General features: G+C 36.7%; 3 protein-coding genes across 4 annotated transcripts in view; 1 reads left to right on the forward strand and 2 right to left on the reverse strand.

Moving 5' to 3' along the window:
• Nucleotides 1–7,720, reverse strand: part of LOC131799375 (protocadherin-like protein) — a 31,065-nt gene extending 23,345 nt beyond the window's left edge. Inside the window, exons 1-3 of the mRNA XM_059117101.2 lie at nucleotides 5,495–7,720; nucleotides 2,775–2,947; nucleotides 1,844–2,150 (exon numbers count right to left, since the gene is read on the reverse strand). Coding sequence (XP_058973084.2) covers nucleotides 1,844–2,150; nucleotides 2,775–2,947; nucleotides 5,495–7,394 — 2,380 coding nt within the window. The 5' untranslated portion in view covers nucleotides 7,395–7,720. The remainder of the gene's footprint in view (nucleotides 1–1,843; nucleotides 2,151–2,774; nucleotides 2,948–5,494) is intronic.
• Nucleotides 7,721–9,620: 1,900 nt separating this feature from the next.
• Nucleotides 9,621–11,751, forward strand: LOC131799394 (chromosome transmission fidelity protein 8 homolog). Its single transcript, XM_059117120.2, has 3 exons — nucleotides 9,621–9,757; nucleotides 9,913–10,024; nucleotides 10,865–11,751. Exons 1-3 carry the CDS (start codon nucleotides 9,735–9,737, stop codon nucleotides 11,081–11,083), a joined length of 354 nt encoding a protein of 117 aa, XP_058973103.1. The 5' UTR covers nucleotides 9,621–9,734; the 3' UTR covers nucleotides 11,084–11,751.
• Nucleotides 11,752–12,184: 433 nt separating this feature from the next.
• LOC131798934 (Wilms tumor protein 1-interacting protein homolog) lies at nucleotides 12,185–25,730 on the reverse strand. 2 transcript variants are annotated; one of them, XM_066164676.1, is made up of 8 exons: nucleotides 25,633–25,730; nucleotides 16,060–16,161; nucleotides 15,555–15,622; nucleotides 14,587–14,643; nucleotides 13,879–14,009; nucleotides 13,614–13,665; nucleotides 13,438–13,506; nucleotides 12,185–12,847 (listed from the first exon to the last, which is right to left on the reverse strand). In XM_066164676.1, exons 2-8 carry the CDS (start codon nucleotides 16,103–16,105, stop codon nucleotides 12,644–12,646), a joined length of 627 nt encoding a protein of 208 aa, XP_066020773.1. In that variant the 5' UTR covers nucleotides 16,106–16,161; nucleotides 25,633–25,730; the 3' UTR covers nucleotides 12,185–12,643. The 2 variants fall into 2 exon arrangements, with proteins under 2 accessions (XP_066020773.1, XP_058972583.1); XM_059116600.2 differs by lacking the exon at nucleotides 25,633–25,730 and adding an exon at nucleotides 17,234–17,685.
• Nucleotides 25,731–25,847: the final 117 nt, after the last annotated feature.

Consider the following 25,847-nt stretch of genomic DNA (forward strand, 5'->3'; position numbering starts at 1 on the left):
AAGCGCAATATCTCCACGTCCGTTCAAACATGTGGTTCTGTTTGAGTCAACGAGTTTCAGCTAAAGAAAATGATTTAGAAAGAAAAAAAGTTCCAAGAGAAAAACATACAACAGACGGCTCGTGTTACCCTTAACAGCGGCATCTTCATCAGATACAAGAAACACAGCCAGAAGATCGGTTCCAATTTTGGCAGATTCCAGGACTGTTACTGAATTACAGAGGAGCAATCATGAGTTATTTTACCAGCAAATGTGTTTTGAGACAAATGCAAACAGTTATATGTAGAATAAAATAAGATTATATTAGCACAGTTAAGTCCGTTATTATGAATGATATAAAATTAAGTACACATAGATAAAGTTTATGCACATGTAATTACCAGTAGATTAATGAAAACAATTTCAGAAAATGAAGCTGATTATAAGAATTAGAAATTGGTCTACAATATCAACAAGAAATGTCAGTTCACATATATAATTCTCCACAGTTTAGCGACAATTAAAACAGGTTAATGTATTTGACTATGTTATACAGTATGAACATTGCTTCAAGTAGCTTGAAATAACTTCATAATTTTAGTGGCTGATAGAAATGTTAGTACAAGGGGATAGCAGGAAGGTTTAAGGTTCATCACATTTAAACTGCCTTTTTCTCCTCTTTTCTTGCAGAAACAAAGAGGAAAGAGATCAGGAAGAAAAAACCAACCATATTCCACTGAAGTTAAGGAATACAAAGATCACAGTGGTTGAACATCACACCATACTTCCTGACTTGAGTTTGAACAAGAAAAGGAAAAGGATGGAAGCAGCTCTCACTAAAATTGACTTGCAGAAATCACTTTGAGATCCTAATATCACTTTTAAAGTATTTCAAAATTTAACAAAATATGATAATCATTCATACAGTGCTTAAATTACATCATGGATTCATGCATTAAAATATTAATATCTTCTTGCAGATGTCATGGTTGCCACAGTCATAAGATTTTGAAATTCCCTGACTTTCCCTGACAAACATAGAATTTCCCCAACCAAATGACAATTTTTTGCCCTAAAGCTGCTCTGAACACTGGAACAATGTAAAATCTACATCACAAAAAGGAGTGTCACCATTTTCAATTGTGAAGGTGGCTGACACAAGACGAACAACTCAAAATTTGTATGATTTTTTTCTTTTTTCTCTGACTGATATTTCAAAGATTTAAATGTTCCCTGACTCAAAGTGAAATTCCCTAACTTTTCCCTAGTCTTTAAAATATTTTTCTCTTTTCTCTGAATGATATTTCAAAGATGTAATGTTCCCTGACTCAAAGTGAAATTCCCCAACTTTTCAGTGATCTTGAAAAGTTTTATTTTCCCTGATTTTTTCCTAACCTGTGGCAACTATGGATGAAGAGATGCATTATTTAAAGATCCTAAATAATTGATCTCTTGGTTAAATAGAGTTAATGATAATTGTACCTAGCTACAGGGGGTTTTATCTTCAAATGTAAAAACATGAATATTCATCTGAGGAAAACCGAGTGGGAATGGCGTGAATATTTTTATCTGCTGAAAAAAACGTTAAAAACTTTTTTTTAAAAATTCTTTGGAGGGGGGGGGGTGGGGGTGGGGGTGGTGGGAGGGTTAGGGGCCACCACACAAAAAAGCAGAGAACATCCATATCAATGAGAACAATCTGGGCAAGACTTGGATTCACCTCTCAAAGAAATGATTTAATATAGACCAAGGTTAAGAGTGTTTGATGGATTACAAAATAATTTACATAGGAGAATTCATGATGATGATAATTAAAGCATGCCTGATTAATCCACCTATAACAGTATTAGTCCATGCTATGTACCTTCGTAATGATCCTGAGAAAAAACAGGTGCATCGTTAGCATCTTCCACAACAATGGTAACATCCACTGTTGTCTTGCGGGATGGCACACCATTGTCTTCTGCTTGTATAACAAGTCTATGCACTGACTGCTTCTCATAATCTAGAGATCTTTTGACTGATAACACGCCCAGGACAGGGTTGATGGCAAATGGCCCCTTACCAGAGATTATAGAGTATGTGATGTGTCCATTCTCACCAGTGTCAAGATCATGGGCTGCTAGACATAGCAAATTTGATATATTACCAACGTTTTCTGTGACAAAAACCTACAACAAGAAAAAGAAAATTAGCCTTTTGTACATGAATATCCAGACAGCTATTAGTTTAAGGTCCACAAGTCTAAATCTCAGAAAAAAAAAATTCACCAGATAGAGATACGCATAGAATTAAGGCATGTTGGGGGAACTATGTTGCTTGTCTTAATCACCATTTCATTTACTCACTGTGGTTTTGCTACATTTTTATTGCCTCATCTTGTGTTCTTGCTCATTTTGAATTTCACAGGCAAAATAACTTTTCAAACAAGTAAAACAATTATTCCACCTATTGAATTTTCAAGAATTCCAAGTGATTTAAAACTGTAATAAGAAATACACCTGTATAACAGGTAATAAATTATACCAATTACTTCCTGAAAAGGAGAACACTGCTCATCAGTGGCTGATTATCATTTCACCCTTTCACTCCTAGATCCTGGTAGTATTTCTCCTTACTGTCTGCCATCCAATCCTTACAATTTTAGTTCAGCAAATTTGTTATTTGATCAACAAACAAACCACTTATTGATATTTTTCTTTATTCTCGTCAATTTTCTGCTAGATATTGTATTGATATTGTAAGGAGATATTCTGTCTTGGTCACATAGGGTATATAAAAGTTTAAGTTCTTACCTTGTACTTGTGTTTTTCAAATGATGGGCTGTTATCATTCTCATCAGAAACTGTGACAACAACTTGGAGGGGTGAGCTCATTGATAATGGAGCACCCTTAATATGGGCATAAATATTAAGTATATACAGATCTTTACTTTCACGATCAAGGTGGTCAGCAGTTGAAATTACCCCTACAGATAAACAATTTCAATAAAAGATGTGATAAGTAGTGTTTGAGGAAGACATTTATATTGAATGGCAGAACTTTCTGAAATATGGATTCTATCCTACATCTACGATTTAAAAAAAGCCAACCAAGATTGGAGCTTTCAGAGCAACTTTTCTAATATTCTACCTTAAGAGAGTGCAAAAAAACTTTTCCAAAAGCAGCTTACAGCAAAATAATATACACAATATTTCCCACTTTGCCATAGACTTCATACTTAAGCTCTCAAAAGTTAAGCAAGAAATGAAAATAAGCCGATTTTCCAGCAAAGATTCTAAAATGGCAAATGCGTTTTTTTTACTCTCTCCTCCCCATACTATTTAGAATTCCTGAAAATCAGGATGTTTACTGTGATACCCCCCACCCCCAATGCAATGATTTCATCACTGACTAGAAGCTAGAAGTCCTGGAAATCAATACAAAGCCAGGAAGACTCATCACAATATTCACGACAGGAAACACTCTCCACCTCTCTCCCACTTTGTCACTTTCTAAAAGTCCTGGAATAACTAAATTCCCTTTGATACTTATTATACATGGTTTATCATAGTAAGCACTTTTCCACCCCCATCCTGTTAAGAGGTCCTGGAGACAATAAGCCCCCCCTCTAAGACTAATTAGTGTGCTATATGGTCGGCGGTGCTCAATGGTATATGATACTTGTGAGAAATTACATTACATACACACAGAATATATTGCAGCTTGAGTTGACTCAAATATCAACAATTTACCTCAGGTAATAAAAGGAAAAAAAATCCTAAATTAGTAAATTGTTTGATGTGATCTGCACAACATTGAATAGCTGTCCATGTTTTTTTCAACTATCAAAACAATTTCATTAAAATCTACATTTTCTGTTGATAAAATGATAATTCCTAAGAATAAAACTCAGCGAAAAATTTAAAGTTACTGACCTTCTCACCCAAAACCATCAATTACATCTTGAGACAGAAAAGAGTAATTATGAAAATTAAAGCCAAAGTATAGCAGCTTCTGAAAATTGTTTTTCCAAATTTGTTTGAAAAAAAAAAAAAAAAAGTCTAAGACTACCAATTAAGGATTTATCTCACAGCTTTAATTACTAGTAATAAAATTTTTGGCATTTATTGCCAAAAATTAGTACAACAACATCGGTGAGACCAATACAACTGACTGTACCCTTTTAAGGGAAATCACATTTAAGATTGAAATAATTCTTTTAGATGTGGTCACAGCAATATGGCAAATTTTGAAGTAATTAGTTTTCATGTAAATGTTTTATGAACATTTTTCTTTCCTTTGGCAATATCATTTACGAATAAATGGCTGCATGTTCTGGAATATCATTGGAAAAAAATTTTTCTCAAATAATCATGTTCATTTTCCTTCTTGTAAATGTACAGGTTTATGTCCATTCCTGAGCATTTTCTATTGCATAGACAATTTGCAGTTATTAAATGTTGCTTAAATTTTTTTCCAGAGTCAAATTATTTACAAAAGCGTGCCAGACTTCAAAGTCAGCCAATCCAACAGAGTGGACCTCGGTTATCTCTCTCATCTCCATAATTAAATAATGGCCGAAAGACCTTAATGAAAGGAAATGGAAAAGGGGTGTTTCTTTTAATAATCAAACCTTTTGAAAAAACATCTAAAGTTGACAGCAACGTTGAATTCTTGTAATATTCTCTGAATAACAATATTGCATATAAAGAGGATCGAATTGGCACAAAAATAATTCCAAAATCATTCATTACCCACAAATTCCAACCAACTTTATCAGCAATAGCCCAGTTTAAGAAGATATTTAATTAATAGCTTTCAGATTCGAACTTGATCTTCTAGATCTTCCAACACGAGTTTGCATTTTTTAGCTCTTTACGGCTTTGCTCTCAATACTTTGGGATAACAAGCCGAGTTTTAAATAATAAATCAGCGAAAAAAAAAACACTTTCGAAATAAAATGTTATTCAACCTGTCGTTCTCCACCTGTCTGTTCGCGATTTCAAAATAAAACGTTTATCTTGAGATTCAACATCTTGCCAAGCAAGAACGTTATTGTTCTACAATTCTAAAAGATTATTATTTTTTCCTCGCGTTTAATGTGTTTTCAAGCAGGGGCTAGAATGATTGATCGCTGAGGACGCAATCAAAACTGAACTTTAATTTTTACAAAAAGAATAAACCACAAACATTTTTTTTTTCGCCTGGCGGCATCTAGCGAAGATATGTCTCCTTTCAATGATTAATTCCTTTCTAAGTTATTAAGTGCAGGTGATGAAGAGACGTAAATTGCGCTTTCTGGAGTGTGAATAATGTATAAAAATTCTATTTACGGTTTACAATGCAAGATTCGTTTTAAACTGCATACATTTTTTATCCATCGAACACCTAATAAGCTTTGAGCAACTTTGGTAGCTATCATGGCTTGATTGCATAGCGTAGAAAACACAAACGAATGAAGACTTCAAACTTTCTCCAGACTTTGTTTGTAGTTTCACAGCGACGTTTAATTAAAACAAAGATGCACTCCTACCTGAAGTGGAATTCAAGGAAAACTTGCCGCCCTCATTTCCGCTAGAAATAAAATACTCCAATAGTCTTTTATCGTTCAATCTCCGCGTTCGAAGTTTAGCTCTCACCAGAGCTACAAAAGTCCCCTTTGCGCTGTTTTCGCGAACACTGACAAGCTGTCGTGGACTGTGGAAGAAAGGCCTTTTCTTTCCTCCATTCTGTAATCTAATAAATAAGTATGCTTTCGAATGAAGCGGTTGTTTTGAGCGGTCGCTCGCCCGCACGTGCAAGTCAAACTGTGAATCCATTTCATGGTTGAAACGAACGATCGATCGTACTTGTCCAGTGTTTTCGTCAATGTTAAATTTACCCAGTCCTGAGCCTCCCACTACACTGTATACAATTTCCCCATTGCTACCATCATCAGCGTCAGAAGCTGAAAGCGCTGAAACGACGGTATTTTTTTCTGAATTCTCTGAGATTGATACCACCGCAATTGAACGAGAGAAAATTGGCGCGAAATAATTCTCATTAACGTCTTCTATTACTATCTCAACTCGGGCGTGTGATTTATACAAATCTTTGGACTGTTCATCTTGTGCTTTAACAACAAGCGAAAAAGAAGTTTGATTTTCAAATGCTAAAGGTTCACGAAGAGTAATGACCCCGCTTCGAGGATTAATGTGGAACATAGAAGCAGGATTGTTAACAATAATATACCGCCACGCTCTCTCATAGTGCCGTGGATGGCTTCCCTGATGGGCATTCACGCGGACTACTGCACCACCAACCGGAAAATCCTCTCTTATTCTCACGAAGTGTGTCTGTTTTTGAAAGACAGGTGGTGCCGATTCAGCAGAATTAGCTCCAAGCAAAGGAGGGTAGCTTTCTATATCGACTAGGCGAATTCGTACAATAGTTTCTGCTTGGCGAGGAGTTTTGCCTCGATCTACCGCATACACTGTGAGATCAAATGAATTTCCTTTCTCGAAATTTAGTTCGCAAGCTGTTTCTACAACTCCCGTATGAGCATTAACAGTGAAAAACTCGTCTTCGGGTTTAAAGTAATAATAAATTTCAGCGTTTGTTCCCACGTCGCTATCAAAAGCCTTCACCTGTGTAGCGGAAGTGCCAACAGGTACATTTTCGCTGACAGCAACAGAATAAATCGGTGGTTGAAATGTGGGTGTTTGATCATTTTCGTCGAGGATGTTGACTCGTATCTGAGTGGCACTTGACAGTGAAGGAATTCCTCCGTCTTCCACCTTGACGGTTAACACGAAGAACGGGGTTTCTTCTCTATCAATAGGCGCTTTCGTTTTGAGACGCAAAAACTTCACACCATCGAGCTCCTTGACATCAACATCAAACTTTCCCGCCTCATTTCCACCCACGATGCTGTACTTTCGCACAGAGTTTTTGCCGCTATCCAAGTCACTGGCAAAAACATTCTCAAGACCCTGAACGTAAGTTCCAATGCCACTATTTTCCAATATGGAACAAGTGTACAAATCGTTGGGAAACTTGGGTGGGTTGTCGTTGCGATCGAGTATTCGAACGCGTACTATACTTCCAAATCCACCCTCTGCTTTTGAGATTTCCCGCGAAATTACCAGTAAATCGAATTCATTTCCGCGCTCGTCTTCGTAATCCAATGTTACTTTAGAAGTAAGCACTCCATTTGAGTCAATGTAAAACAAACTTAATCCGTCCGCGGTGGAGGAATCTCGATGAAGAGAGTAAACGATGCCTGGTTTCCGTTTCAACTTTAAAACTGCACTGCCGGGCGGCAAACCCTCGAATATCTCAACAGTTTCAAGCGATGTTGAATTCTGGACGAAGAAGGTAAAACAAATAAATCCTACCAATATATGGCAACTTTTCGGGAAACGCACACATGGTGAAATCCTTTTACGTCTCATAGTTTCCTCAGACAACGGGATTCACGCGTGAACGAAAAATATTAGTCCATCCGCAAGCTCGACTAAAAAAGTGTTCTTCATGAAATCTTAATAACAGTTTGTTCGCTGTTGCCGCGGGGATTGCGCCTCTGATGTAAAGTTTTCTGTGATTTCCATGTCTTCCAATTGAATTACGCGCATTTCAGCGAATGAATCATCTCCGATTTATGTATCTGATCCAACGCGTGGTTTTAAACACTTTCATTTTGTGTACAAATGAGTAGATACAGGCGATAAGATGAAGACTGCTGCTAATCGCTGCGTGCACACGCGGGTCTCCTTGTTCCTTCTCACTAATCTTGCCGGCCGATTATTTCAGCCCATGTAAACAATAAATGTTCCAGTCAAAGCGTCTTGAGAAAGTTTACATATGAAATTATCTATTTGTCGTCGACCCAGGGAAAAGCGCCAAGGTTATTGTTAAGCTTGATTGGTTGTTCAACGAACGTCAATTAATTTCGAAGGTAATCGAAAACCAATGGTAAAGCACTATCACTTCGCGGACAGCTGTTTCGAGTTTCAAACCTTGACAATAGCAGATTTGTAGGTTGAAGCTCTAGACCCTATGAAATCTCCCTTAAGATTTTTAAGTGGTCCTCACATCCTTTGATGTGGTCCTGAAAGCTTTCCTTTTTCGGCATTACATCGGCAAACGACCCGTATTACATGTAAACAACCGAAGTTTGTTTAATTGAATTCCAAACAAAGCTTGTAGTATTAAGTACTTGTCAACCACACGCTGCGACAGTGCGTTTTTCGACGAACTATGAAATTTTCAGATTACAATTTAGCGATTTCAATAACAACAGTTTTGTGCTGTTTTAACAATGCTTGAGCAGGTGATGCGAAAAGTGAGAACACACTAACAGTTAGGTTAACATGCGCTTTGTCTTATTTCTAACCACTCCAAAGTAATAGTTAGGTTTCAACCTGCTAACTAATAAATAAAAGCGTGAACTTTTTTTTTAAAACATCAAGAACTTAGTGCGTTGACTTTGATAGCAATATTGACTTTTGTTTTTAAAACTTTAAGAATCTAAAATACACTTAGAATGGATTTTAGCACCGTTTGACGTAAGAACTGAGTAAATATTGCAACTGCACTTAGTGTTATCAAAATAGATCTGAAATGTTTTTATCTGTTAGGAAATCATCGTGACACTACATAGGCGATAGATTCATCTAATCTCGACTGTTTACGGCCAGGCGATAAATGATTAGGACAATCGCCCAACTCATCGATATTAAGAACTAGTAGAATATTTATAGTCGGGCATAATAAAAAAACAGTGAAAAACAAAAATTTGTTTCGATGTTTTTCGGGTACTTGAATAATCTCGTTGTTCGCCTGCCTCGATTATTTGAATTTCTTTTAAAATCCCATTCTTTAGTGCTAGGCGGAAGTGGCTGCGCTGTGCAATCAATCAAAGCACTCGTCGGAAAATGTACCATACTGCTGAAGTAATTGGAATTGGAGAGTTCTCCGTATCTTAGTCAATTTACTTAGTACATTTGAAAACACTCTAGATATCAAAGCGCATAAATTAAACGCTTGCAGTCAGTAAGTCTGCCCATGAATTATAGGTTTTTTTTCCCATCAAGTAGTAAGAGTAGGAATACGTCACTAATAAGAAAAGGTCTGAGAAGGATAAGCCGTATAATGGGGCCTCGATAGGAAGTTTTTAAGAGGAGAAGCAGGGGGAGGGGGTTGAAAAGAACTCGCGAGCTAACTAGTAGGGGAGGGAGAATTGGGCGGGGTTCACGGCATTCTCCTCCGAAAAGGTTTGGTTTCACCTTTAAATGACTGCAAACACATCGCGAATGAATGGTCCATCCAGACGATCTCTTCTTCCTCGTGACTGTTAAGCATTATCCAGTTGATTACTAAATCGGTGGAGCACTCTGCTTCGAAACAAATCTGAAAGGTTTTCATCAGAAGGGGATCAACTCCACTCTACGAAGGCGACATGTTTATCGTAAACGACTGGCGCGAAGTTATTTTGGAAATTGTCCACGAAAACGTTAACCTGGCATCATCAGATAATCTGAATTAATTTTACCGAGGAAAAGAAGATTGTTTTTCTCTTTTTCTTAACAAGAAAACTTTCAAAGATTGGGAATTGATTCGTTACCGCAGGTCACCAAGGACCTAGTCAGCGGTAACTCAAATAAGGCTACATCGCCAATTTTCGCGGGAAATGTACATCTTCCAGAAATCCTTTCGAATATCCAAGTTTACCATGTTGGAACGACCATAAGAGTGAAACGTTTGTGCGAGATTGTGCCACAAATAGACCAAGGATGGTCCAAATATTGATATCTATGTAAGAGCTGTGTATTTCCTCCGTCGATCATAGGGTTTTCTTAGTAACGAATTTGTATTTGCAACGATGGTCGGAGTTCATGTTATAAACAGTTGTCGGTTGAGCATTCTTTTTGTCTGCATTGAACCGCACCTGACTGAACATTCTTCATACAGGTCCCATGATGTGGATAACTGGACGATAATCGAACTTCAAGGAACGTTAGAGGCAAAAGAAGAAGTCAGTTTAGAAGGGAAAGCCATCGGTGACTTACATTTCGATGGAAAGGTTGGTGAATCGTGATGTGATGTGATGTTCGTTCGTTCATGCATTAATTTACCAACGGCCTTTATTTCATGTTTTGACTTGCAATCCTGCACTTAGCTTTTCTTTTTTGCCCAAGGAAGTTTGCTAAGAATTTTAAAGTAAGTGTTCGGTTTTTTTTTGGGAAGGGTAAACGATACATTATGTGGATGAAAGCGTAGTAAAATGATTGCACTGATTTCCCCTCTACAGCTAAGGGGACGGTCATTTATTAGGGACCTTTAGCAAAACATGACGGCGACGGCAACGAGGATGTGGCAAAATAAAAGATCCAATGAGCAGAAAAGTAGCTCAGCACCTGCATTCTGCAAAATAACAACGTGAAATCATCAAAATTTGCGTGGCTTCTCAATACCTTTTTTTGTGACTGCATGAAATTCTGCATCCTTTTCAATTAAATTATTCTCGCTTTAGATCATTAGCTTCAGTGAATATATTTGTTTCTGTTTTAGAAACCTGTGATAACGGAATATTCAAACTCACATTTTGAGGAAGCTGTCACATTTAACCCTTTAACGTCCCGAAGTGATTAACTTGTAACCTCTCCCTATAATATGCATACATTATCCAACAAACAGGTAATGAGAATACTCAAACTTATCAGGTAGAAGTGTCTTGATCTAACACTAAATTCTTGTTTACAAGGAAATGTGTAGCAGTTAGATGGGAGAATTAATAATAAGATCTTTGGAGTTAAAAGGATTTTAAAAAAAGTTACCAGTGGGTTGGCTACAGGAGGGGAGCACTTGTTTGAGCAGAGATGGGAAGTAAAGGATTCATGACATCCTCTTACTGTCCTTATAGGGAACACCCATGCTTATCATTGGTCACCATCTTCTCACTGGTAAGGTTGTTGAATTAGACAAACCATATGCTGTGCTTTACAAGAAGACGAACAATGAGGATGAAGACAATAAGGAAGGTGAAATATACTATGATGTGTGTGCTCTAGTAAGGAAGAAAATCATCTTCAAGACCAGACCCAAGCCAATTGTGTTTAAAAATGTTCCAATAACCAGGTGATGTTGGAAATTAACATGGTTGCACAAACTTGTTCATCAGTGACATTGTAATAGGGAAAAGATTAATTGACGTCTATTAGATTTTGAAACATTACTGGATTCTTCAACTCCTCAGAGTGACTAGCATCTAAATTTTCCTCACAATATCACCCCTGAATTACACATGGAGGGAGTGAAATCAAAGGAAATGATCACCAACTAAGGAAGCTCTTGATTGTTAAACCAATCCTCCTTGTTAGAAATCAGGAAATGTACAGATAACAGTATGGAGAATATGAATACTGATGTTAGGGTGTAAAGGGTGAAAAAATTGTGATATCTGTACTCTATTACAACTTAATATCATTTGTGGAACCTATGACAATTAAAATAACTTAATCTTTATAGAAAGCACATTTTCACAATGGTGTCATTTGACGATTACCAGAATCCTTCCTTTTCCTGTGAAAGTGTCATCATCTGTTCAACCTCAATTGGTTAATTAAATTAAAATCTAAAAGGAAAACCGAAATGAACAATGGTATTTACAATCAAATGACAACATCATAAAAATGTCCTCTCATGTTTGTTTAAACTTGTGTGCATGCTTAGAATTGATACTTGACAGGAATGCTTTATTAATCTTGTAGGCACAGCTTGTTGGCTCTTATTAAAATAACTTGTCAAGCATTTTCTTGATTCCTTCTTATTCAGTTCTTGACACCAACCCTTCACTCTCAAGATCTGGAGATATATTCTCCTTGCTTACATTTGTTTGTAAGCAAGTACTGAGAATTTGTTATTGCAGCAAACACATTCAGTAATCAATTCAGCCTAGCATATGACAGAGATTGTCTTAACCCTTTAACTCCCATGAATGACCACAAAAGAATTTCTCCTTACAATATCAATACAATATCAAGCAGACAAGTGAGGAGAATAAAGAAATATATCAGTGAAGGGATTATTACTGGTAGTTGATCTGATACCAAATTCTCTGAACTAACATCAGAAGAATTGTTTGGCAGACAGTAGGGAGAATTACTAATGAGATATTTGGGTTAAAGGGGTTAAGAGGAAAAGGGGAAAGCCAAAGTGTACTGAGTGTACTGAGTCTCTACAAACAAAAATCTTTTAATAATCAATAGTTAATCTCAATTACAAAAAAAATTACTATTGATTATAAAAACCCAAGGTCTAATTATCATAATAGACTAATCATTCACTTTATAAACAAAATTTTACAAAGAAAATTAGGAACATCCAGGCAGATTTCTTACCAAACAACCCTTATCTAACAAAACAATCAGTCAGAACTGAAAGCCCATTGTTACTCCAGGCATGTGTTTATTTATTTTTTCAAAAACTTATATTTATATATTCAATAATAATAAGTGATATTAATAGATAGTCCTTTTTTAACTCCTTAATAAAGAAACCCTATTCCTTTCAAGTATATCATGATAACATTAGCCACTTTCCAAATAGTAAATGCCTGATCTTTATCGTGATACATTGTAAGTGACACCATAATAATAAATGCTGGATAAATATGCCATAATTGGATAATCTAACTACAATATTATTCTCGCTTGCTGCGTAAAATACGTGGTCTGCCACGTGGTAGACATCGAGGTGTTACATTTGGTGAGTCACAAGGTGAATTAACTGGGGTGACCTGCAGTGATCTTGAAATTGGCGTTCTTTTACCATTGCACTTTCGACAGAGGATGTGGTCATCTTGTGGATAGCATGGTCTCTTATTTGAAAGCTGAATCCCACAATCCTGAAAAGATATAAATTAATACACTGGTAATATAATTAAATTTGTTATACCACTGATTGTTTTTTGCACATCAGACCTTCACAAAAAAACTAACTTGAAGCCATTACTTAAAAGCCATACTAACAACATGATAATTATAGAATCGTCATAACTCTTTGACCCCCAGAAGTGATTAACATGCAAATTCTCCCTATGAGATCCATACAATATCCAACAAACAAGTAATGAGAATACTCAAAGTTATAAGGTAGAAGTTGTCATCTTGATCTAACACCACTGTCACCTAACTAATTTAAATGGAAATGTGTAGCTGCTAGAGGGGAGAATTAACAATCAGATCTTGAGAGTTTATGGGTTGTGCTTCTAAATGCAAATTATTATAAAACTTATGCATAAAAGTAGCTTGGCTTAGGATTAGTGAGGTTGAGGTAATGGTCTTTCAAAAGTGGATCTTTTTTTTTTTTCATTCAATTTTTCCTAGGGTAGATGACCACAAGATAAATCTAATTGCAACTCTTTATATTTTATAAAAGAATCAGAAATCTCAAAAACTTTCACAACACCGTTAAATTCCTTCCTTACTGAATTACCTCACATCTAAAGCAATCAACGTGAAAATCTTTCTCCATTGAAACCACTCTCAGGATCTCCTTTGATCCCTGCAACAAGAAAAATAGTCTAGTAATGATCTACAGTTATGGACACAACTTCATTTAAACAGTAAATTTATTTGAATACCCTATGCTGATGCATCCTGGTAACTAACCTTTGTTGGTGCAATTAGTTTTTTGCAAACTGCACAGGTTGGTAAGAATTTTCTGTCAAAAGAGAAAGAAAGAAAATTGGAACATCTGTGGTCAAACAACTCATTAAAACAAAAACCTTTATACTTTTAATTTGTAATAACTAATGTTGAGTCCTCACAGGGATTTCTCTCATGTTTAAGAAAAATTTTCAACAACTTTCTTTAAAGACATCAAGTTATTGGAAACTTAGAGGTATTTATCTTTACAAGAAATCTCTGTTGTTACCTGTGATAATCAGGAATGCAATATATTCTATTTTCTTGATCCCCTGTAAAGGGAATTCCATCTAATTCTGTTTGACAGACAGAACATCTAAAGCACGATGGGTGATATGACCTGCCCAGTGCTTGGATGATCTACATGGTTGCAAGTACAAAAACAGTTAAAAACTTGAGATGTTGTCTGCGGAGAGGACTTGACTGACCTCTGATAGAGTGTTAGATTTCCCTTCCAAATTTTCTGGTATATATTTTAAACACTATTAAAATTTGAAGTTGTATCAAAACTTGACTTAGACTTCACAAGCCTAGGACAGAGAAAAAATCCTGAGACCCCATGAATTCCTCAGAATTTTTCTTTGTCTCATTCTTGTGACAAGATGAAAAACATATTTCCCTAATTATTAGTTTTTGTCCATTATTTTGAAAGCTTTCAATTTTTTTGTCAAATTACAATTTTATCGTTGCCAAACATTTTGAGCCTTTGTCCCATTTTGCTAAAAAAATAAATGGCAATTGAAAGCCACAGTCAACACCAAAAAATAAATTTAGCCTTATGATTTATTGAGTACTGTGACAAGACTATCTGAAATGTAAAATGGCAACTTGTCAGTAACACAATAACTGCCATAAGCTTATGACCAGTCTCCAGGGCCTAGTTTTATAAAGGGTAGATAAATCACTATCCCAACAGATAAAGTCTGTGGTAACTTACCTTTAGCTCAATTATTTTTCCACAAATATCACAGTAGTTAGGAGAAAAACCAAGATTCTGAAAAATAAAAAAATGACTGGTGACATCTGTCTTCTAAGAATTTTTGAGTGCTTTTAAATACATTTTCTTTATGATAACAAGTGAAGATTTCAGTTTTCCCAAGAGCATGTCAGTTAATCCCAAACAGTGCAGAAAACTGACATCGAGGAAAGTAATTTGAATGATTTCTCATGAAATTTGGAATGTAAAGGTAATTGAAAAAAATTCTTCTTACAGTATCACTGCTGGGTCAAACATCAGGGTCAGGAGAATAAAAGAAATGATTTAATGACAAGCTCTTGATAGGTGAACAAATTCTCTAGGTCAGCACCATAGAGAATGTATAAAGAACAGAACAGAGAAAGTGGATACCCTTGTTAGAGTGTAAAAGGTTAATGAGTCTTTCTATTTACTTATCAATTTTATTGTTAACCATTTACACCCTAACATCAGCATTCATATTCTCCATACTGTTCTCTGTACATTTACAAGGTGCTGACAAGGAGAATTTGTCTAACAATCAGGAGTTTCTTTAGTTGGTGATCATTTCCATTATTCTCATGACATTAATGTGTGATTCAGTGGTGATATTGTAAGGAGAAATTAAATGCTAGTCACTCTTAAGGGTTAAAGGGTTAATAGCCTTATTTTTGAAAAAGTCCAGTTTGTTATAATAGCCCAATTGCAGTTAACCCTTTAACCCCTAAAATAGTAACTATTTTCTCTTATCTGTATCTCCTCTAAAACAAACTTTAAGGTCATGAGAATGAAGGAATGATCACCAACTTAAGAAGCTCTTGATTGTTAAAACAAATTCTTTTTGTCAAAACCATGGGAAATGTACAGAAAACAGTGGAGAGAAAATTTATACTGATGTTAGGGTATAATGGGTTAATTCAGGCAGGGAGACATGAATTAATGTTACAAACCTTATAATCCTGTTCACAGTAAATCTTTCCATTAACATTATAAAATATTTGACCAATCAACTGGTTTCCTGAGAGAAGGAAGTGTGAAAGATTAGTTCAAAACCAAAGCAACTGTTAATAATGCCTGATTCAGTAGGGAACAAAAACACAGATGGTTCCAGAGGTGGATGTCAATCAGATGGAGAATGAAACTGCTTCTGACAGGCTTTGATGTCAAACAATACAACGAGAAAACCCTTCTCTAGTATTCTAAATTGATTAATTTTTTTTAACTTACCACCAGTTTTGAACCTTATACCCCTGCTTCAACTCTACCTCATTAAATGGGGGAAGGAATTTTGTTTTGAGGTGTGGTGAATTTGAAAATGCATTTTCCAATACATTCTTGGGAAGGGCTGTGTTTGCTTTATGTCAAATCTGGATGCAAATCATAGCTAAAATTGAAAATTTCTGAACCACAAAATTCCTCCATGGTAATAATAAGGCAATTGAAGAATCATCTTACCACAAAAGCAACAAAGGAAACAATGAACATGGTATAGATGTTCCATGGCAAGACAAGCTGATTCACAGCCATTTATTTGCTGCTTACAGTTGTGACACACACCTGTAAAGAAAAAAAAATTACTTTTTTAAATTTGTTATCCACCTGGCCACATTTGTTTGAATGGTGCATCATTCTTGAATCAAAAATTGTGGTCATGGGAATAAAGGAAATGATCACAAGCTCAAGATTCTCTTCATTGTTAGACAAATTCTCCCTGCAAGTACTGCAGAAAATGTATAGAGAACAGTACATGGAGAACTTGCATACTGATGTTAGGGTGTAAAGGGTTAAGGGAAATCTCATAAAATGATTCAGAGTAAAATGCATGTTGGAAGGTGTGAAAGCTTTGAATTTTTGACAGATTTGAAATAATTCATGGAGAATTTGCTCAAAAAAAATGTGTTAAAAAGCAATCTGTTACACCCTGTGTTGTATGCCATAAGCTATCATAGGGTTCTTGCAGAAATGAATTTGATAACATTATTAAAATTTACTGAAATAAATGGAATGGGGTATCAAAAAATGACCTCTTTTCAGTCAGAAATATTATGCTTTATTTTGAAGGAATAAGGCATCCTGAATTTTTGTAAAAAATAGTGCATAAAAAAACATTGCCCAATTTGGGATCCCGGAAAACTGTTAACCAGCACCAGCCGCTTTAACATGTTAGTGTTTGCAACTCTAAAATACTTCATGTTGGCAACACATCATTGAAAGAACATCAAAGAGTGATGCTCTTCCTTTCTCAAACCTGACAAAGACTCTTTGTACACGGAACAAACTCATGAAACCTCCCTAAATCTCAAATTTAGTACACACATACACAATAAGAAATTTGAATTATGGCATTTCAGAAGGTGCAAATATTTCACCTCCAGTTGTAAAAGTATAAGAACAATGTGACGGTAGTATTGTGTTCTATCTGGTAGGAGATAATTTCGTTAATCACATAACACTGGAGGGAGTGGTATGAGTTTTTACTGCTCACAGAAATCTGAAGCCAGAAGAAAACCGTGAGGAAAAAATACTCCTCAGTAGTTCACGCTGATCTGATTAAAGACTCATTGTGTATCCATCAGTGAACACCATTCAGAAACAATTTATACAATGATACTCTTTATAGTGATGTTACCTGAAAATTGGCAGTTGGAGTTGTTGTGTTCCATTTTGAAGTTTATGAAAAGAATACAGAATTTGTGATTTCAATTTGGACCATGAGACAGAAGCATGCAGACAAGACTTGAACACAGTGACCCTGATTTAACCTCTTTTTGAGAAATTGGACACAGCTGATGAGATTAAAATTAATCTAAACACTCATTGGTTTTACTTCAAGGCACATTGAGTGCCATCTCCAATAGCATATACAGTGACATATCTTTCCATTTTAAAGGCCAATGTAAAATGGAATTTAGACAGGTCATAAGAAATAAAAAACTGATCATTTTTGCAAACTGTTTGAAACCGCAACAAGGAAAAAATGAGACTACAAAATTTAATGAAAGTGGGTATGGTGGAATTTTCTGTTGATGCTGTGTAATTTATAAATACTCTACTCAGTTAACCAAACATACAAGGGTTGATTGTGAGAGTGAGGACATAATTGGTAAAACATACCACAAGCATTCTTTTCTTAAGGATTATCGCATTCAAACAGAAACTTATCACTAGATGAAGAACATTCTTGTAATTCTTGGCCAGATTTGAAAGCTAAACTGTTGAAAAACACTCTTCAAGAGACAAGTGATTATTTAAGGCACAAACAGAGCGACAGTGTGTCATTCAGATTTGAAAGCATTGCTCTTAAATCTCAAAATATGTTAAACAAGTTTGCTGAAATCTCAGCATGCTTTTAATTGCCCTCAGGGGCAAAAAAGGTTATCAACAATATACATGTCAATTATCCAATTCAATAGACAGACAAGGAATTTAAGGAATTCAAACTTTCAATTATCTCAAACAAAGCATGAATTTACTCACCTAAAGAATGTTTCCAAACAAAGCACTGAGACAAATGTGAATGCAAACAAACTGTGTGCTTTACCCCAAATACGCAATGTTATTTCAATCCAAGAAAAACTATTACAGGTTTTAGTAACACTTAACTATATCTGTTAAGTTATTAAGCTATATGTGAAAATAACTACTCTTCAGTGTGATATAAGTTTGAAGTTTTGATTAGAATGAACCTTGACATCCTTTCACGTGAGACACACTTCCTCTTAAAACAATAATATTTACAATCCTAAAGTTACAACAAGAGTTGTGCCAAAGTTTTAGTTTGTCATCTCTGGAAGAAAAAAGGAAACAATTGTTTCCAATATTGTTCGTGTGTCTTCTCTTAAACCAAAAAAACCAGAAACTTTTGCTCCTGTATTTGAAACAAGTGATACTTTATGGTATGGGTTAGCCAATATTGCTTTAAAAATAAAAATGAATAAATATAGAGTTCCTTGTTTAGCAGACAGCATGCATACAATTAGCATAAATAATGAACCATGACAGATGGAGACAAGAAAAGAAAGTTTCTCTTTTTTTAACCTTTACAAACTAACTTTATTACGCATATTCTCCACACTGTTCTGAACATCTCCTGTGGAACTGACTAGGAGAATTTGTTTTACAATCAAGAGCTTCTTTAAATGTGGATCAATTCCTTTATTGTGACCTTAATGTGCAATTCAGCAATGATTATGTAAGGAGAAACAAGATGTGAGTCACTCTTAAGCATTCAAGGGTTAACCTTCCCTCTCAAGATCAAAATATTAATTCTACTCACAGTCTGCAATACATTTCTTATAATATTAGCTCTTAAAATTTGGTGTTTGTCACACAACATCCATTAGTTTATATTTTCATATATAAACTACTGTACCTTCCCCTCAAAGGAACGAAAAGAGAGGTATTAAGCGACATGCTAAAGAGCAGATTTGAAGGAGACAGAGAATATTGTTTCAGTGGTTAATAATGATATGGCGGTTGTCAATAAACATTTTTTCAGCCAATTAAAAGAGCTTATTGTTTATCAACTGCCTATGATTTTTTTATTGGGAACGTTAATTACTGATATTGATCTCGACAGTTTCAAACCGTTGCTGAATGCTAAGATCGTCCTTGAAAAGCATCAGTCTTTTTCGTTTCTTGAAAATACACTTATACTTCACTTGATCTGTTCTCGTTTTTTTGTGAAAGAATACTTTAAGTAAGAAAATAAATTTATTTTCGTAACTACTCGCCTCTTGAATCTTTCTCTTTTCCTTTTCTAGACGTTGTAGAATCATCGTTTCTTTTCTGAGACCAGTCTTTCGCTCCAAAATTCTGGTACCTCAAATTCCACCTACGAATTCTTCCCGAATATCTTTGGGGGTCGTCGCCGAACGTCGCCGTCAATCGTGTGCGTAGTACCGATGTCACAGTGATATGTGTACCCCCGTGATATGTGTACCCCCGCACACATATCACTAGTGATATGTGTACCCCCTCCAAGATGGCGGCCAGTGATATGTGTATCCCCCACCCCCCTCCCCTCCAAAAAATAAATAATTACGGCTAACTTGTGTTAATGGACGCAAATCGTTCACTGAACCATCTTCCACAATCAGAACTGTAAAGACACGACTCGCGAGTCCGACAGTTCTTATGGGCCAGTAGCAAACATCAAACAATCTATTGGAAATATAAAGGAATCGAAATTGTCATTTAAACAAAAATATATCTTAGGGATTCACATATCACTGGTGACTACAATCGTATCGGCTTTGTCGCCTGTCTAGCACTGAAATTACTTGCTACTAGCTCCTTTACTGGCTAGTACGTAAGTGCATGAAATATTTCACCAACTGACAGCAATTTTTATTGATTCCCAATCATATGTGTCATTGACAAATTTAAAAAGTACACAGACGACATCGTACTAGCCAGGGGATACGTATATCACTGAGATCTCTCGTTCAGTGATATGTGTATCCTCAACATATCTCGGGGTTACGCATATCGCGGAAATCGTAGTAAGTGATATGTGTATCCCTTGGTAAAGCAAGCGCTGTTGTCTTTCTAGCAAATTACTAGCTAACTTATATATGGCTAGTAAGTGTATCATTGATTCCAAATTGACAGACGACAGCGAGTCAGGGGATACACATATCACTGCGATCGCCGTTCAGTGATATGTGTATCCCCAATACATCTTGGGGATACAATGTGGATACGCATATCGCGGCAATCGCAGTCAATATGTGTATCCCTTGGTAAAGCAAGCGCTTTTGTCTGTCCAGCAAATTACTAGCTAAGCTTATATATGGCTAGTAAGTGTATTATTGATTCCAAATTGACAGACGACAGCGAGTTAGTCAGGGGATACACATATCACTGCGATCGCCGTTCAGTGATATGTGTATCCCCAATACATCTTGGGGATACAATGTGGATACGCATATCGCGGCAATCGCTGTCAATATGTGTATCCCTTGGTAAAGCAAGCGCTTTTGTCTGTCCAGCAAATTACTACCTAAGCTTATATATGGCTAGTAAGTGTATTATTGATTCCAAATTGACAGACGACAGCGAGTTACTCGGGGGATAGACATATCACTGCGATCGCCGTTCAGTGATATGTGTATCCCCATTATATCTTGTGGATACACTTTGGATACACATATCACGGCAATCGTAGTTAGTATTTGTATCCCCTTACTAAAGCAAGCGTTTTTATCTGTCCAGCAAAATACTGGCTAAGTATGGCTTGTAAGTGTATTATTGAGTCAAAATTAACAGAAGTGTGATCTAAAATCACTGCGATCGCTTTTCTGTGATACGTGTATCCCCTGATGTTTATTGATATATATCACTGGACGGTGATTCAGTAGTGATGTGTGTATCCTGGCCTCTCTAGCCCAGTGCAATTTCTAATCAATAAAATATTTCAAAATCGCACTCATAGGCACAGTGGGAAGCAAACGTTTGTGATATGTTGGGATACACATATCAGTGAACGTTGATCGCAGTAAAATTGGTATCCCTGGCCTGTAAGCGCTTTTGTTTGGCTAGACACTTTACCAAAAACAATTTCTAATCAATATTTCAATTCCGCACCCATGGGCGCATATTTATAGAACCAGGAACCCTTTCTTAAATACAACAAATTATTCCATTAGGCGTAGATGCTACGTTGATTTAACTGTTCTCACGCAACGCTTCTACCCACCGGAAATTCCTCTATTAAACAATGCCCAAATTAGGAAGTTGGACCTTGTATACTTATGACCTTTCTTTCGCGGGAAATTCGCATCTTACGAGAATTATTAAGATGGATGCCACAAAATATTCAAATCTGGTTCATTATTTGAGAGATAAAGAGTATCCAGAGGGCGCAAGCAAGCGTGAAAAAGGAGTGTTACGGAGACTTTCGAAACAGTTCACGTTTGATGTACAATCAGGCTCGCTTTTCTACGTCGACCGTGGTAACGATGGATTAACCTTTAACCGCATGGTCATTCAAGAGGAGGAAAAGACAAGAGTTTTCGACGAGTGTCACTCTTCACCTTTTGCGGGCCACGCTGGGCGGGACAACACCATACAAAAAATTAAGGAGCGCTACTACTGGCCCTCTTACTACAAGGATACTGTTGAATTGGTAAGTTTAATAAAATGTATAGACGTAGAGGCATTGGTGTTGAATAACATTTGATACCATCACGGTCTGTCACAATTCATGCATCTTAACACTAGCGTTTCAGTGGCAATTATTTAAAAAAAAGAGGCCTGAAAAGTCGCGGTTTTGCAAAAAGCGGGCTCAAGTAAAGAGCATGATTCTTTCAGCGAGATCAGCCATGTGAAATAGTCAGTCAAATTTGTGAATTCTGTAGTTCCCAGTACTTGTGAGACACAGCCATATAATAAAAGGCATTTAACAACAATAATGGTAAAATATTTATAAAACAATGAATTTTCTTTACTTCCAATAGATGTTGTAATAAAAGAATCATAGGCTTCTCTATGTTCTCTCAATGCTTCTCTAAGTGTGGCCTTCTCTTACACAAACAGATTCGAAATTGTGACCGGTGTCAACGTAATACCAGTGAAAGCAAAAGTTACGACGTGCTGCATCCCGTGAAGGTGGTTTCTAAAGTTTGGTACCTAGTCGGTATTGATTTAATAGATGCCGGCAAAGTTTCTGCCCAAGGAAACCGCTATCTTCTGACAATGACGGATTACTTTAGCAAGTATGTAGAGGCAATTCCTCTGCCAGACAAGAGTGCCGTAAGCGTAGCAAAGGGCCTTTACAAAGCATATTGTCGCCATGGAGCCCCTGCTCACATCATTTCAGACCAGGGTAGAGAATTCGTTAACCAGGTAGGTCAGCGTTTTATACAACGGAAACCTTTGACAGACATCTGTGTAGGGGCTTGCATGACGTTGCTTCATTGTCTCTGTTGCAGGTGTGCGAGCGCTTCATGACAACATTTGGTGTCCACCAGAGGATCGCGTCAGCATATCATCCGGAGTCTAATGGCCTAGATGAGAGATCAAACCAGTCAATAAAGAAGTGAGCGTTGCAATCATTTTCTGTCTAAAAATAACTCTTAACTCCTATCAGTGAGATGAAAGAGGGCATGACATGCTACCTAAAATATCATTAAGCTAAGCTAGTGCTTTCAAAGTTTATTTCCATTCGGTAATGGCTTGGGATTCCAGTGTTAAAACTACGGACTGAAGCGAATGCAAAGATGTTAAATATTACATATTATCAGAATTACAAGAGCAGGTAATACATCATCTAATTACTACCTACCTAATGTTCTTATTCCAGTTCGTATAAAATGGTTGGTGCCAATCATTTTCCACGAACTGGAATAAGAACATTCTACCGACAACAATCATTCACTTGACTCTGATGATGACTTCCGCACAGGTTGTCGAAACGTCAGTCACTACCAACGACAACAGTCCTTCTCAGGACCACACTCACCCGGACGATCAGCCTCCACTTTCACATGTTACCCCTGGGTTCAAGCCATTTACTGCACTTGTCACTTTTGTTTAGTACCCTTAGGAAGATTGCGGATGACCACGATCAGGATTGGGACGAGTACACGGATGGTGCTCTTTTTGCAATTAACACCAACAGATCAAACACCACCAAGTTCAGCCCATTCTATTTAATGTATAGTAGGCATCCACGTTTGCCTCTTGAAGTCCAAAAGTATGTAAAGCACGTCGATAACGACCCCAGCGAAATTGAAAAACTGGCAAGGGAATTAAACTCAGAGGATGTCCTCCAGGAGCATGTGCAACAAATGACAGCCACAAGAGATGCACTTTTCCCAAGAGTGCAGGGAAACATAGAAGCTGCACAAGAAAAGCAAAAGAAGCAGTCCTTAAAAAGAAAAGGAGGCTTCGACTGCACATTGAAGAAGGGTGATGCTGTTCTACGCCGCAATATGCTCCAAAAGACAAAAAAGACAATTGGGAAGGCAGAACAGTTTCCAGTGATGCGGAACAGCTTCATTCAAGTGCTACACACTGGTGGTAATCACTGGGTTTGTGTCAGTAATATTGGATGCAGCCACAACAACCAAGTGAAACTCTATGACAGTCTTTATAGTGGAATTGCGCCATTCACCAGAGAGCAGATTGGTGCCCTTCTTTTCAACCAAGACAGCAATGTTATTGAAATTTGTGTCCCTCCTGTTGACCAGCAAACAAATGGGACAGACTGTGGAGTTTTTGTGATTGCATTTGCCACAGCACTCTGCCATAATATGGACCCCACATCACTTAAGTTCAACAGGCGGGCAATAAGGGCACATCTCTTAGATTCCCTTAAAAATGGATACATTGGTATATTCCCCTTTGAGGAAAAATCAAGCATTGGTTATGAAGAGACTGTTGCCATGCCAGTGTACTGTGACTGCCGCCTCCCATACAATCCAACCAAAGACCAGATGGCAGAATGCACCAATTGCAAGAAGTGGTTCCATCAAGCTTGCCAAAAAATTCCTGACAAAGTTTTCAAGTATAAAAGGTTTCAATGGAAGTGCAATAACTGCCAAATTGCTTAGATACAGACATCTATTTTTTAAGGCAAATGGTTATTGAAAATATTAGGGACTGTCAATTTTTATGTGGTGGGGTGGTAGATAGTCACTATAATATGTGATGACTTCCCCTTTTCATCAAAATTTTTCCCTGCCCCCACCCCTTGTTACCATAATTGTGTGACACTTAAGAGTAGTTATTTGGGTTAAACCCCTTCCTCTCCAAACTGACCATTTTTATTTGGTTGGCTCCACTTTCAAACCAACTGTTCTGGCATGACCCCTCTGAAGACTATTAAACCCCCTACCTCATAAAACTGAAAAAGTCTCACCACTCAACAAAATGTCAGGCCAAAACACTTCAATGACAACTCAGGCTAAAGTACTAGCACAAGAAAAAGGAAAAGTAAATGATTTTGGCAATGGTAATTCAATGAAGCCATGGTGCTAATTGTCAACTACATAAAATACAAGAGTTTTACAGATGAAATCAATACCATGGAATAAATCATTAAAAAGTATCACAATTTGAAAAAGAAAAAAAATCACCATTTGTTAGTCATTGTTAACAAGCCTATCCATAAATGCCTTTTTCCAGAGGGTACTTCCCTTCTTGGAGTTTGTTGATATTTTTTTGCATTGTCTGATAGGTTTCACTTCTGTAACAAACCCAGTTTTAGAGTTTGCCCATTGATTTACAGGTGGCTTGTTCACAAATTCATCAGCATTATTAGGCTTTGAAACAATGTTAAGTTTTTTTGTAGTGTTACTGCTATTTTACAAGAATATGTGACATTTATAAAGTAGAACAAAAGTTTGCTCTGAAATATTTATTGGATAGTACATATACATTTGAGGAACACTGAAACATTGCAAGTAGATATCGCTTACCATGCAGTGGATATCACTTTACTAGTAGATTAATATTATCAGTTAACAATCATTTTCATAATCTATACAACCATGTTGATTTATCAATAAAATTACCTGATCTTTCGCATGTAGTTCAAATTAGTTGGCCTGTTGTTTTTATGAGCACTTATTAGACACAACAAAAACAGTGCAGAAAAATATCCAGGCTGTCCATACTGGCAAATACTGGAAAACCAAGACTTCGGTTACCATGATAAGGACTTGGTTGTCCAGGGCCGTACAGATTTCAAAACAAAAACAAACCAAAAAAAAATATCAACAACATAGAAGCCCCGTTTAAAAATGAATTCAAATGGTTTTGATGTATAGTGAGTGATTGATGTGAACTACGGAACGTGAACACGAAATAGTTTCCAAACGCGGTAAAGTTCTAGACCTTTATCCACCAAAACAACTTATTGCGCAAACACACTTTTAAGTTGTCGCAAACGACAGGACAAACGCTAGTTTCGAGCAGTGGCTCGAGCGAACTAATCGTTGGTACTTAAATTAAATGCTGGCGAAACGACTGAAATCCATGTAACTATTTTAAAGGTTTTGGAAATATAAAAACACCTCTTACCTTGTTATTCAGTTGCATTGTGATCTTCTTCCGTTTATATTTTGGATCGGAAACTTTAAAATATAAAACCACAAAATTTGTTCCTCGTAGCCACCATGTTTTCTTTGAAGCTCTAAAAGGCCCGGGTGCAAAGCTTCAGTGTTTTGTGTATCCCTACCAGGGGTACACATATCACTAGTGATATGTGTGCGGGGGTACACATATCACGGGGGTAC

The sequence above is a fragment of the Pocillopora verrucosa genome, chromosome 3 (assembly GCF_036669915.1).
Source record: "Pocillopora verrucosa isolate sample1 chromosome 3, ASM3666991v2, whole genome shotgun sequence".
In the NCBI taxonomy this organism is placed as follows: Eukaryota; Metazoa; Cnidaria; class Anthozoa; order Scleractinia; family Pocilloporidae; genus Pocillopora; species Pocillopora verrucosa.

Bases quoted from the DNA above. Each gene is read 5' to 3' on its own strand.
- LOC131799394 (XM_059117120.2), top strand. From the start codon at position 9,735: ATGGTCCAAATATTGATATCTAT. The intron at 9,758-9,912 runs GTAAGAGCTGTG...TTCTTCATACAG, and splicing joins GTCCAAATATTGATATCTAT to GTCCCATGATGTGGATAACT. The intron at 10,025-10,864 runs GTTGGTGAATCG...CTGTCCTTATAG, and splicing joins ACTTACATTTCGATGGAAAG to GGAACACCCATGCTTATCAT.
- LOC131798934 (XM_059116600.2), bottom strand. From the start codon at position 17,267: ATGGAACACAACAACTCCAACTGCCAATTTTCAG. The intron at 16,162-17,233 runs GTAACATCACTA...TTTTCTTTACAG, and splicing joins CTCCAACTGCCAATTTTCAG to GTGTGTGTCACAACTGTAAG. The intron at 12,848-13,437 runs GTAATTCAGTAA...ATATCTTTTCAG, and splicing joins TTGATTGCTTTAGATGTGAG to GATTGTGGGATTCAGCTTTC.